The sequence below is a fragment of the Protopterus annectens genome, chromosome 11.part0, assembly GCF_019279795.1.
Source record: "Protopterus annectens isolate FY-2018-M chromosome 11.part0, PAN1.0, whole genome shotgun sequence".
Classification (NCBI taxonomy): Eukaryota; Metazoa; Chordata; order Ceratodontiformes; family Protopteridae; genus Protopterus; species Protopterus annectens.
This window is the reverse complement of record NC_056745.1, coordinates 266,080,594-266,094,738: the sequence shown is the minus strand read 5'-3', so window position 1 is coordinate 266,094,738 and position 14,145 is coordinate 266,080,594. Positions and strand designations below refer to the sequence as shown.

General features: G+C 35.4%; 1 protein-coding gene across 1 annotated transcript in view; it reads left to right on the top strand.

Moving 5' to 3' along the window:
• LOC122815322 (protein mono-ADP-ribosyltransferase PARP12-like) overlaps positions 1-14,145 on the top strand; it is a 289,865-nt gene that overhangs the window by 10,868 nt on the left and 264,852 nt on the right. Inside the window, exon 2 of the mRNA XM_044087735.1 lies at positions 9,925-10,043. Coding sequence (XP_043943670.1) covers positions 9,925-10,043 — 119 coding nt within the window. The remainder of the gene's footprint in view (positions 1-9,924; positions 10,044-14,145) is intronic.

Below are 14,145 nucleotides of genomic sequence, written 5' to 3'. Positions count from 1 at the left end.
TGAAAATCCCATGGTCCCTACTATTTTTGTTTTGCCAAAAATACATGAGGATATTGCTGACCCCCCTCATGTGGCCTATTGTTGATGACATCCAAGTTGGCAAAATTTCTTGATTTTCACTTTTTTGAAAAAAAAATTCTCATTTAAGTAGGAACTCATGGGATTTTCTTAAAAAAATGTAATGAATTGAAATGTAATGTGACAACTATTTATGTGACAATAGATGTGAAAGACAGTTCTTACACACTGAAACAGATGTGAATAGGACAGGGTGAATCTTTATGTTGAGCTTTTAACTGTTTTGAGTAATAATTTTATAATAATATATATTTTTTTTCGACCACCAATATTTTTTGCAGAAAAAGGGTATGGCCATGGGATCAGCCTGTAGTTCTCTATATGCAAATGTCATTATGTTGTTGTTGTTGTGTCTTTCGGCTTTTCCCAGTTAGGGGTCGCCACAGTGGAACTCCGGTCCACTAATGATTGGCAGTAGATTTTTACATGCCGAGTTGCCAGCCTTGACGCACAACCTTCAACGAAGGTACGCCCATTCACGTATGTCTCCACACAGAAGACGCTTTAGCTGAGAATCGAACAGGACGTCTTACTGTGAGGTGACAACTCTACCACAGCACCACCACCGGAAAAAAAGCTTTGTACTTAATAGTAAATATAAGGACTACTGGCATTTGTATACAAGGTATCTTGATGATTTGTGTTCAGTCTAGAAAAAAAACAGACTGAGGTAACAGAATTTATTCAATATTTGAATAGCACAACAGACTTTTTTGCAATTTACATATGAAATAGAAACAAATTGTATTCATTATCTTGAAATTTTATTAGTTAAAGACTACAAAAAATGTCTTTATACCTCAGTCATTTTTAGAAAGGCTACTTACTCAGACAAGTTTCTTCATTACTTTAGAGTACATCCTTTTTGCCAAAAGAAAGCAGTGGTGAAGGGAAATTTGTATGCTCAGCAAGAATGCTTACCTTGTTTGAATAATTTTTGTCCGAATTTAACAACATCAAGGATATGTTCTTGAGATGAGGTTACCCTGGGGGGTTTGTTGATAATATATTACAGGAAGTGATACAGAAAAGAACCTTGCATTTTGACCCCATTCTTTTTGAGGATAACCAGGGTGAGAAAGTGTTCCATGATTCCAGTATGGGCACGGTTATACCTGTGAAGTCAACACATGCCACCAGTCTGATTACTTCTTTTTCTAATGATAGCAGTGCTATAACAGCTACAATTAACAAGAACTGGGCTGTATTAAATTAATATGATGGGGGTAACAAAAAGTTGGGAGAATGACCAAGTATAGTTTTTAGAAAAGGTACCTTGTTAAAATCCTTTTTAGACCAAAGTATTAAAATGCTTACCTCTATACAAACAAAGGGCATGTTTAAATGTCATAATTGTAAAATTTGCAAACATATTGCTATTGGTGGAAGCTTTATTATTAATGGGAGAAGGGTTTATATCCCAGGTAGATTCAACTGCTTAACAGAACGGGTAGTTTATATTGCAATATGCCATAGCTGTCCATGCTTCTATGTAGGAAAAACAGAAAGGTTTTTTTATAAGACAGAGTTTACAAACATTTGAATAATATAAAACACCATAATGAAAAAAATGCTCTGACTAAACATATTAATATTTATCATGACCATGTTTTTAAATTTGTTATAGCTGAACAGCATAGTGAAAGTGTCAAGGGGGTCCATGCGGTTTAATAGTGGAGAAAAAAGGAACTGGCCTGACAACTAAGATTAAATGCAGGTTGTGCACCAGGCATTAATGGTACAATTTCCATCTCCTGTTTCTTAAGACTTAGCAAATTTTAGATGATGCCTTTTAAATGTTTTTAGTTGTTTGTATTTATTTAATGTTTAAGAAGGTGATGTTTTTAAGGTGTGGATATTGTGTTTTAAGCAATTTTGTATAAAATGGTTAATGTTTCTTTAAAAATGTTGGCGGACTCAGTCACATGGTTTGTTGCAAGTTTTTGAATAATAGCGTCATTTTTTTTTTTTATCTATCTGATGAAGTCGCTAAGTATTTGTGATAAAATGGATTATCTGTAGAATTTGTTTGCGGGTTTGTGGAATAAACCGTTTTTTATGGTGTGAACCTCTTGCTTCCGACACTTTTTGGATTTAAGCTAGTATGTTATGACTACCCATAGATGAGCTGTTCTTAGCTATTGAGATAGCTGAAAGGACTTATTCCATGGTAATTTCAGGAGGTAGGACAAGCTCTGTCAATTGCTGGGTGCTGGTTTTAACTTCCTGATGTAGTTAATGCAATATGGGTAGCGATTTGTGGTTTCAGTGAGGATTTAAGATCATATTCAGCATTGAGCTTCCTAATGGTACTGTTATGCTTTTTGCTAGTTTTCTTGTGTGTGTAGGTAGAATGAAACCTCTTATTAGCTTAAGTAAATTTTTATCTTGTTATATAGTTTATTTACATGGATATTCTACCACAGGGGCTTGCTTTTAAACTTCTCATTATATTTGGTCTGGATAGGGACTGCCTTATCGATGCAACTTAAGGGGGCATATAAGTCAGAGGCATAGATGGCAGTTTTAGCAACAGGAATCATCAGAGGATGACTACAATTAAATTTATTTACACCATTACATAATTGAAGACAGCTTATTTTTGTGAAAATCCTTAAACACAAAAATATTAGAAGGGGAAGTACACCATTATTAAAGGAGAAGGTCACTTATTTATGCTCTGATCTAACAAGGAATGAGTATACAAGAGGTAGCAACATTTGTGAGGTCAAGATCAAGGGTATTTGGACCACTACCACTAATAGGTTGGCTAATTATTTGTATAAGGGAGTTAGCACATATAATGTCAAGGATGGTTGATCAGGGAGACAGGGAACACCAGATGCCAATAACTGAGCCTGCATATGGGACAAGGTGTGGCATGATATACTTTAGCTTGGTTAACTATATATTACGGGGATCCTTTAAAATCTGTCAAAATTAAATGTCCCCTTTCCTGTGGGGATCGCTCTAATATCTGAAATCTACAGTTTGTCGCATGGCATGTAGCCAAGTCTCAGAACAACAGTGTAGGAAGATAATTTCAGTATGACAGAATTGAAGTGTTGCAGATGCTAAGCTTTCACCTTCGGTTCATAGAACTTAGAGAAGAGAGATAAGGTGAGTTTGATTTTGATGTGTACTTCTTCCCTTTTCTTTGGATTTATGTGACCGTGGAGTACACACACACACACACACACACACACACACACACATACACACACACACACACACACACACACACACAAAGAGAGCGGATGTATGGGTGCTTTCCTACACAAAAGGAGGTGCAGGAGTCCTTGCCTCGTACAAAAATGTTTATATACGTTATACAATTTTGTGAGCTTTACTGCTTTAATGCACAATTATTTTGTGTATTTACATGTTTTGGCAGTGATTAATCAGATGTATAGGAAATAAAAAAGGATTACTCATAGTGGACCCCTTAGAGAGCAGTAGAGGATTCTACCTTTACTCCCTCCTCCATTTACTGTGCATTGTTATCCTAACTGTCTGTTTTTCTGATACACCCTGTGTGATGTAACTGTAGCAGTCATCTAAACAGCCACAACACATCATTCTTTGTCAGTGTCTTGTCCATCCGGTAGTCTTATTTTCCTGTGTACTTCTCATTGCAGAGACATATTCCTGGCACACAAACAAGGCAATAATAATTGCCTTAAGTATTTACTTAATTGATTTATTTTATTCTGTTTTATTTTGTTTTACTTGTGTTTATTGTCGGTGTGTCCAGCTGGGAAGACTTGTTTTCAATAAATTCCTCTGTAGTATTTCTAGATAAATAGACAAAGCATATACAACTTAGGCAAAAAGAAAAAAGAAAAACAAATACACTATTTATTTGTACAAAAAGACACAATAGCAACATGTAGCAAATAAGCATAATCATAGGTATATAAAACACAACTAAAAGAAACAAATTTGTTCAATCAATGAAAGTATAGCAGAGCGCATGATTTTGCAGAACATACGTATAGACAGTCTTGCCACATATTGTGCAAGAGTTGATTTTTTTATTCAAAAACTGTTTTTTACAAATAAAGGAAACACTGAACCAGTCATAATTAAGGCAATCCTCATGTATGATGCCTTTTATTCACATTTATCTCCAGTGGCACCAACCCATTTTAACCTTTATCCTTTTGACCTAACTTAATACAACATAATGCAATGCTGGTAGCCAAAAAACATTTATTACAATTTTTCATTTATATATTTAATTTTCAAAGCTTAAGACAATTAACTTCATAGTGGGTCAAGTGATTTAACACATGACTGAAAAATATTTGTGAAGTATATTTTACTCAGATAACAAAAGTTTAAAAATAGATAGTTTAACATTACTAAACAAAACAGTAAAAGAAATCTTAAGAAAAGTAAAGAAAGTTAAGACAGCAAATGTGAATATAATCACTGCCAATGAACATTGTCTCAAAGGCTTTGGAGTTGTCTCACTGCTTAAATCTCCTCTTGCTAAGCACCCATTAAAGGTTCACAAACCTGTGTAAGACAGATTTACATCTATATTCTCTCCTACTTTCCCTAAAACTGTAATCTTTGTCCATTTGGGTTAACTATGGTTCCATCTTTCTCTCAGTCTTCTGTTCTTTATCCCCCTAGAACTCATCTCAGTTTATCAAATACCCTCTAATCTTTTTTCATCTTCTTCTAAATGTGGGGGTTTTCATAGCTGCTAACATTATCACTAATAGCAACTCATCTAACCAGTTTAGGGACTTTTTGTACTTTGCATTCCACCCCAAAAATAACAGACCCATTACTAAATTCTTTTCTGGACATGCTACTTGCTGTAATAAGTTTTCCAAATCTATCCTAAATTTGCCTAAGCAGTTACATCCCTAAAATATATGTAGCCCATCTCCCCTTTGTTGAACTTGGCACCTCCAACAGTTATTAATCCCAGTGCTGAACGCCTTCTGGAGTCCATTTGGAGTGTAAAAGTATTTGTTCAAATATTGCCAACAAAATTTCTGAACTTCATAGATCACAGGACTTTCCTAGGTAATGACTAAATTTCAGTCCAGTTCTGTGATGAGAAGTTGCTCCCAGTCATTTCTTCCCAAGTCCTCTTAAGACCAATGTTTCTGTCATCTTCGTCTCCCTGCAAAACCCTGTATAGCTTAGATATCCATTTATCCCTTCCTGTCTTTCTTCTCTACATATGACTTGTCCACCTAACTAAATGAGGGCATCCATCTTCTTGATTTTGCTTCCAGTTTGTTCTTCCTAATTCCTGATGCAGCTCTTCAAAGTTCTTCTGGAACACTGCTGGTGATCTGTAAATGATTTTATATTCCTCCCATCCCTTTAATTCCCCATTTTGAACTAGTTGTCCCAAATTTTTCAGTCACATACCTTTATTTTGCCATCTCTATGCTTTTGTTTTTGCTTTATTTTGCCATCTCTATGCTTTTGTTTTTGCTTTATTTTGCCATCTCTATGCTTTTGTTTTTGATTTTATATCAGATTTCTTTTTTCCATATAAGCAATAGATCTACTAGCCAGTTTAGAGTTTCACCTTTCTCCAAATTTGCCCATGTCTTGTTTAATCTCTAGCAACGTTGGATGTTTTAATCTTTCTTTGCTGCTCACACAAAAGGATTCTATTATACATTTTCTCTCCAGTGAAGTTTCCCTGGCTTTTAACATTTCCATCCACGTCTACACATAATTCTTTTACAATCCAGTGACCAGAAACTCATGTCTGTGCCACTGTGTGGCATCAGTTACCGGGAGAGAATCACGTTCGAGTTGACCACTGCGGAGCGATGTTAAAGTGCCACTGTGTGGCATCAGTTACCGGGAGAGAATCACGTTCGAGTTGACCACTGCGGAGCGATGTTAAAATGCTTTCCTTTATTTTCTTATCTTTGCGTGTTCACAGCTGCAGAGGGTAAGTAATGTATCAGATGTTTGTAACTGAGTATTTAAATGCTCACACTTCCAGAAATGCTATACTTGTATAACTACAGATCAACTGAGTCTGGAGCACTCACAAATTACAGCTTTGTACGAAGGGTATTGCTCATTAAAGATATTCCAAGTAAGACATTTCAGTGGGGGACAATGCTATATCAAAGATATTTTCACATTATTTGTTCACTTTCAAGTTACTACTTTATCCTATTCAGAATTGTGGAGAAGCCAGAACCTGTGCCAGAAGGCACACACACACACACACACACACACACACACACACACACACACACACACACACACACACACACACACACACACCACATGTACACCTATGGCTAGTTTGTAAGATGACCATTGTGAGCATTAGAAAACATCAAGCTGTTGATACATTCTAAATTTAGAATAGCATCCTTAAAATGAATGAGAATGGAAAAGGAGAACCTCCATGAAAATAAAGGTAAACCAATGAATGCTTATCTTGGTACAGCAGTTATTTAAATGTCAACCCATTGTTATTAATATGGTAAAACTGGTTTACTATTAAAGTCTCAACATTCCAAAGGTTGAGTGTACATATCACTACAACCTTTTCTCAAAGGCTGGCATGCAAGATACTGACATTTAGGAACATAACAGCCAATGCAAAAAGTCCCCACTGCTTCAGACGCAGGAACAAGCGCTAACATGCGTCTTGAATGGGGGCAAGGTATACAGTCAGTTGTTGTTGTTGTTGTCTTTCGGCTTTTCCTGGTTAGGGGTCACCACAGCAGAACTCCAGTCCGCTAATGATTGGCAGTAGATTTTGACGAACGCCGAGGTGTCAGCTCGACGTTCAACCTTCAACAAAGGCACGCCCATTTACGCATGTCTTTCGAACACCCACCCAACCACGGGGAGGACATGCAGACTCCACACAGAAGGCACTTTCTGCACTCCAGCTGAGAATCGAATGGGAGAACTTCTTGCTGTGAGGCAGCAACGCTACTGCTACACCACCGCAGATCAGTAATGCAGGTATTTGACATTCTGACTGTCAACCTACAGGAATCGTACAGCCGAACTCAGCCTTCAGACTGCAAGTTTTTCTTGGTAAACCAGTAAAACTATATTCTTTTTTAGTCATTCATAAACTATTGCATACTGTAATGTCATACAATTCATATCCAAACTTGTTCTTCATAAGAAACTGTATACAAGTTATCTGGCATAACAAGCAAGCCATTGTTTTTAATAAAATTTGAATGGCAACATTCAGTTTTTCCCATCTCTCATACTATGAACATGTCCTCCCCCAAGTCTCATACATCCAAATATGTAGGCTTCTCTTGCTAAAACAATAATACAAAAAAAGATTGGTTTTGTTTGTATTTTACCATAGTTGCCATATTGAAACCCCATTTATTTCTAGTTAGGTATGTATTTGTTTTGCAGCTTGTCTTCATGAGTTGTGCAACTCATACCTTTGTGGCAGTATTCTCATATGCTCATCTCAAGGCCTTTATGACTTTCATGTTTGCATTGTTTTCCCTGATGCTATATACAACATGCTAAAACAATGCACACATTCGTTTATCAGGTTGAAGCTTATCATGTAGTCCATGGAGCACTGTGATTATGCTCCAAAATTAAACACTGTTCTTACATCAGAAATGTGCTTAACAGCTTAATCATGAATTAAAACATTAACAGTGCTTAGTGGCTGCTTAGTGGCTACAACAGAGAAGTGCTAGGAAGCCAAAAAACATTTCATCTGAACTTTTTTTTAAGTCTGAATGAAGTATTTACCATCTTCCTGATGCTCTTCTTTGGTGGTCACTATCCATCCATGTATAATGTTATGGCTTTCTAAGCTGAAAAATACTTACTGTGGCAACACTTTGTTAAGTGCACGGAGCATGTAAAGCTCCATGCACTACAAAGAATTACAAGTGGGTTTTTCCAATGATAAACCAGGATTTTATTTCACTTCAAGAGCTTCACTTTCAAACTGAATTTCTTGACTTCCATGGCTGTCAAACACATAACATCCTGGTTTTGTTCAGATATCCAAACATAATCATCTGTGTTAAATGCCAGTGACGGTATACAGCACCAAACACAATGCATATAGAAAGATGAGAAGCAGAAATGAAGCTCAAAGCCATAAAGATGGGTAGATTATTGCTCTTCACAATTAATTTTTACACCTTGGTTTGAACCAAAATTCTTTCTAACTTTCATTTTCCTCTGTCCCTCTACTCTGTTTTCACTAATGCACTCAGCACTCAACACTGGCAACTTATTTTCTGCCTATATCTTCACATTCTCCCAAATCAGTAAATAACTATGTACCAGGAGGCAGGCAGGCATACTGATACATCTAAGAAATCCCACTGCATATTGAGTGTTAACACTATAGCTAAATATGTAGTGTTATATTATTTTAAAAAATATCACAGGAAAAAGATAATATTTAGGACATTGGAACTGGCTTTGTCATACAAGCTGTGCTTTAGTTTTGCCAGAGTCACAGAAGAGGAAGAAGGTAAACTCTGCTTTGTTTTATAGCTTTTCCCCTTTCTCTGAGTGTATGCAGTCTCATAGTTGGTATATATAGAGACCAGGGGAAGGGAAGTAAAGTTATGATGCAAAAACAATTGTTTAGGAGGGTTTGGCGACATGTTCAGTGTTGCTAATAGAATTCTGTATGGCTAGATCTATTAATCATATAAAATCAATATTAAATTGTATGCAATGGAAATTCATTATTGTGCGGAAACACGCAAACTGATTTAACAGAACCATCTCTCATAGTATGTTAACATGCCCACTGTAAATCCAATAAAACCTTCTTTAAATTCTCTCACTTCCTTATTATATTCCTTATCTTTACTTTCTCTACTTTATCTTTAACTTTTGTCTTTTTCTCTATTCTCCTTCTTTTAATTTAAGCCTCTGTCCTCTCCCATTAGCCTATTATTCTGTCCCCTTTATGTAAATATGTACATATGTACCGTGCTTGAATATTCAATAACTATTGAGTGTTTTCATATATGCTAACGTAAATGTAAATGTAAATGTAGTACAAATGTATTCTCCCCACTCCCCAGAGACAACCATAATAAAACTACATAAAAGAGTCCCAAAATGTTAAAAAATATGTATTTTCTCACTACAGGACAATCAGGAACATGCAAGTGTCCTCACATAAACATTAGGACCTCTGTGTACTCCTGAGTCCAAGTGCATTTAAGCAAGTGTACTGTGCACACAAAAAGTACATTTATGCTAGTGTACTATGTAAGCATTGGCACGTGCTTGTCCAAAACATGCAGAAAACACTAGAAAGCTATCCCCAGTCATAGAAAACAGTAGAAAAGGAAAGCAATTTTTTTTAATAGAAGCATTCAGACTCAGGATCAAATCATGTAAGTAGTACATAAATCCATCATTATATACACCAAGGTCCAGATGTAAAATTGCATCACTTTTCTCTTTCCTATAGTAACATATTTTTGTGAACTGTAAGTTTAGGTGAATGAAGACATTATACATTTTACTTAATTGTAGTTCAGAATGAGAAAGTTAAGAAATCTTGTATTAAAAATGCAAAGAAAAATAATAGGTTATTCATGACGGCATCAGTGCAATTTAATTGTCTGATCTTATTCCAAAGCATAAGTGACTTGAAATCGTTCATTTCACTTTATGAAACTGGTCTAAAACAGAAGATAAAAGAAAAGGTACAATGAGGGACTTTTTATCAACATACAGTTAAAATTTAAACTGACAGAAGAGGAATACTAAGCAACGGTTTATTTTTGAGCATGTTCCAGCCATTTTAGTTGTTTTTACATTTTGATAATGAACCAAAGGAGGAATTAATGAATAGTTGATTTTTTATAGATTCATCTGCATCTTCTCAACAGACTGAAGATAGTGGGAGTGATTATGAACTGGCTTATGAAAGGACAGATTTTGGTGCATCAAGAGAAGGCTCCAGTGGTCTTAGGAAACATCAAAAGGTAACAGTACCTGATGATTATGCTATGTCCAGCTGATAAAAGTTTATTTTAAGGACAACTCCACTCAGAAACTGGAAAATATACATATTTCATTATAGCTTGATCCGTCATGCAGGTACTAATTCCCATGTATCGCAGTATAATTTTGTCATTTGTTAAACATCAACGTGACCTAATGTGAATTTCCATGCTATTAAGATTAAGTTTGTCCTTCTCTCTTACAATGTACTTTGTGTCCCTATTAAATGCCACCATCTCCCACAGTATGTGGTCAACTTGTTCCTCTGGATAACCTGCTCAGTCAAGTATGAAAAACAGGCACACTTTCAAACCTGGTCTGATAGGCTTTTACCAGCTTTTTAGCATCTTCTTTGAAATAGTGAGTCAAATAAGTCATGTAGGCAGAGAAAAATTCCTGCACAAAGGAATTTGAAATTATTGCTACAAAAAATATAATGAATTGTTTACTGCCTAAGATAGAAAAGAGATGAGTTAAGAGGCAATCAGTGCATAGCTAATGTTTGACTAAACTAATTTGATACTGTTAAGGGAAAAGAAATCTTCACGTGAGGGTAAAACTGACTGGAGCATAGAGCTGCCCTTTAATAAACAAGGATCTCACAAAGTGATTATACTGGATTATATGTATTTTATATTTGAATCTCTTAGTCTTCATTTTGTAAGAACAGCACTAAAAGTATCATTCTTAATCTCCAACTCAAGTTCTATGCAACAAAAACTTAGTAAGACAAGCAGATAATATAACTATATCTTGCAGTTTTCGTTAGTCATATATATACTACTTGTGTTTATTTTATAACTGTTGAATTGTTCTGTTTAAGCTAGCCATCATAGCACTTTGAAAATGGCATCTTCTCTGTTTGGTTCTTATTTCATTTACAAATTCATTTAGCCCAAAGCATAGCTAAAATGTATGTGGATGATTATACCGGTGTTTTGTTTCTGGACATACTTGTAAATATTAAAAAGTGCTACAATGAAAGTTTACCATCCTAAACTGAAAGTTACACTGGTGGTCTTCAGGTAAGTGGACAATTACTCACTCCCCAATCCTGTTTCCATAAAGTTCATGTTAAACATACTCGCTGCAAAATTGCAGCTCGTGGCTTTTTTCACTTTTAGAGGTATTTTTCTTTTTCACATGGTTCATGGATTCAATATATTTAAATAAGAGAGCTTTGGGGTAAAGTCATCATTTGGGGATATGGGGGGATTGCTTTCTTGTCAAAAAAAATAGATGTTGTCTTCTTGATGGCTTTTATCAGTTATTTCTTAATTATTATTGAATCTATGACATAGCATTTGGTGGGTTGCAAATTAATGTCTTGTACGGATCATTATAGACTTTCTAAAATTCTAGTACTTACCTCCAGCGGAGACTGAAGCTCTAACATTTTAGTTTCTCAGCTAATTTCCTTTTTATAGCCTCTATTTTGAATCACCAAACCACATATAACTATGAAAACTTACCATGAGGCCAGGCTGTTCAATCTGCTGTTAGATTTTTAATAATCCGTGCTTCTAGTACCTCGGCCTTTCACCTTCTTGGAATAAATTACCCCAAGCAGATCCATTTATACAAGTGGCGCTTGTATAAATGGATCTGCTTGGTATAATTAATTCTGTCATTTCTTCTTTACTGGAGATGATGCACAGAGAAAGGGATTTATAGGTTCATATGTTTATAGGACAATACTAGGCTATTGGCCTGGAGGATCTTATAAGCCTAGCCAAGAATTTCAGTTTCCTAAATCCATTTTTGTAAAAAAAAAACAGTATTATTGATTTGAAAGTATTCGAGATTAAATCTGAGTATTTTAGACACTGCTTAAAGTAGACAAATCTAGAGTGTACCTTCGTCTTGTGTACCTGATGGTTCCCCCACAAAGGGAAGCACAGAATTATCTACATACTGGATTAGTCAGAGAGGCTCATGTTGTAAAGATATTTGATTAGCAAATGCTGTAAACAGCAGACAATCCAAAATGGACCCCTATGAAAAGCTGGTATTGTATTAAAGTGGTAGGGTTCAGAGTGTACATCATTCCACTTTGCCAAATTTCTTCTATGGCAGATGTGGCTAGAGAGACATGTAAAGCAGAAAACATCACATCTGTTCTGGGAAAGCCTGTTGATCATAGCTATGTGGTAAGCAGTATCAGAGGTTTTAAATAATTGAGAAACACAGCAGTGCCCACATATCAAAAAAGTCTAACATATCCTTATTAATTTTTGGGGCGGGTTTTGTTGTTGTTTTGTTTCCTAAATCCATGATTGAAGCCCAGAATAAATATGCTGACTTGGAGGAAGCTGGTTAATTCTTTGTGGGTAACCTTCCTGAGGATTTGTGGGAAAAGAATAAAAATGAAATTTTAGTGTGAAATTGAATTAAATATAGTACTTGCATTTGTTATCATACAGAAATAGAACATTCTGTGATGCACAGCACTAGAGGTATGATCAAAGAAAGAAATACTTCATGAATCAGAAATAGTATAGGCACATGCAATCTAAAGTATATTAAGACAGCACTCATGGTATAGCTACATGCAAACTAATATATTAAGAAAATAAAGTTATACTATGTACATTTTATAACTCTGAAGCATGATAAATGCAGGATAGGCATAATTCTATATTTATGTATAGGGAGCATTATAGGAATTAATTATATTTTAGCAATATAATAATACTCTATATCACCAATATAATTATGTTTTAGGTGAACTAACAACAGATGAAGGAAAGGGTGTAGTAGGGGACTATGTCTGGCCATTATTTTTACAGCTTTTTCAACTGGCTTTATTTTGTAGTTGTACGGATAGGGACTTTTTAAACTCAGAGAATTCAGTCCCCTAATTTCAGATGAAATTTTATTTCATAAAATAGGCCTAGTGGTATATTAAGCAGGATGCCATTGTCTTATGAATTTTTTAATGAGTACACATGCTCTCTAATGGGTAGATTTCTTCTTATTGGTGGGCAGTAGCCATTGTGTAGTATTGTATGCAAAGGAGTGCCCAGAAGATAGGTTGCTTGTGAGGTACTGGTAGCCAGTGTCAGCTATGAAGAAGGTTGCAGTGGTGAGTCTGATCACTAGCCCGTGGTATATTTCTGCAAATTTTATTCTCAGTAGTCTGCAGTCTTTGAGTATTGTAGTTGGAATGGAAGATAAGAAGTGGCAATCCATATTCCAGTTTGGGAAGAAGTAATGATGGCTAGAGCTATATGTATGTATAATGGAATGCAGCTGGAATAATATTATTTTATTGGTGACATTAACTTAGAATAATTTATGTGGAAAAGAAAATACTGCATTGTTTTTCCAAGTTGTGAAAATAATTGTTGCAGTTGAGTCGGAAGAGTAAGAAGACATTTGTATGATTGTAGTAAGAGGAAGTCACGAGCACATAAAATGTGGTGTAGTTTAGATAGGGCTTCACCAAGGTCATTAATGAACAGAGAGAAGAGTAGAAGACCTAATACAGATCCTTCTTCAGACTTACGATGTGAGTCATGCTTATTTGTTGTTGCTTCAGTTTGATCTTTTGGATCGATACAAATATAAATGATATCTAGTTTCACAAAAATAGCAGTGTTATCGACCCATTCATTCGTCTGTTCTTTCATAATCACATCTTTACTCTTTATGCATTTTAAGTCCTTTTTGATTCTACTACTTTCTTTGAACCTTACAGTATTAGTAATACTACAGAACGTGTATGAGCTTGGCTACTTTCTTTGGAGCATACAGTATTAGTAATACTACAGAACGTGTATGAGTTTGGCTACTTTCTTTGGAGCATACAGTATTAGTAATACTACAGAATGTATATGAGTTTGGCTACTTTCTTTGGAGCATACAGTATTAGTAATACTATGGAACATGTATGAGTTTGGCTACTTTCTTTGGAGCATACAGTATTAGTAATACTAGAGAATGTATATGAGTTTGGCTACTTTCTTTGGAGCATACAGTATTAGTAATACTACAGAATGTGTATGAGTTAGGTTACTTTCTTTGGAGCATACAGTATTAGTAATACTATGGAATATGTATGAGTTTGGCTACTTTCTTTGA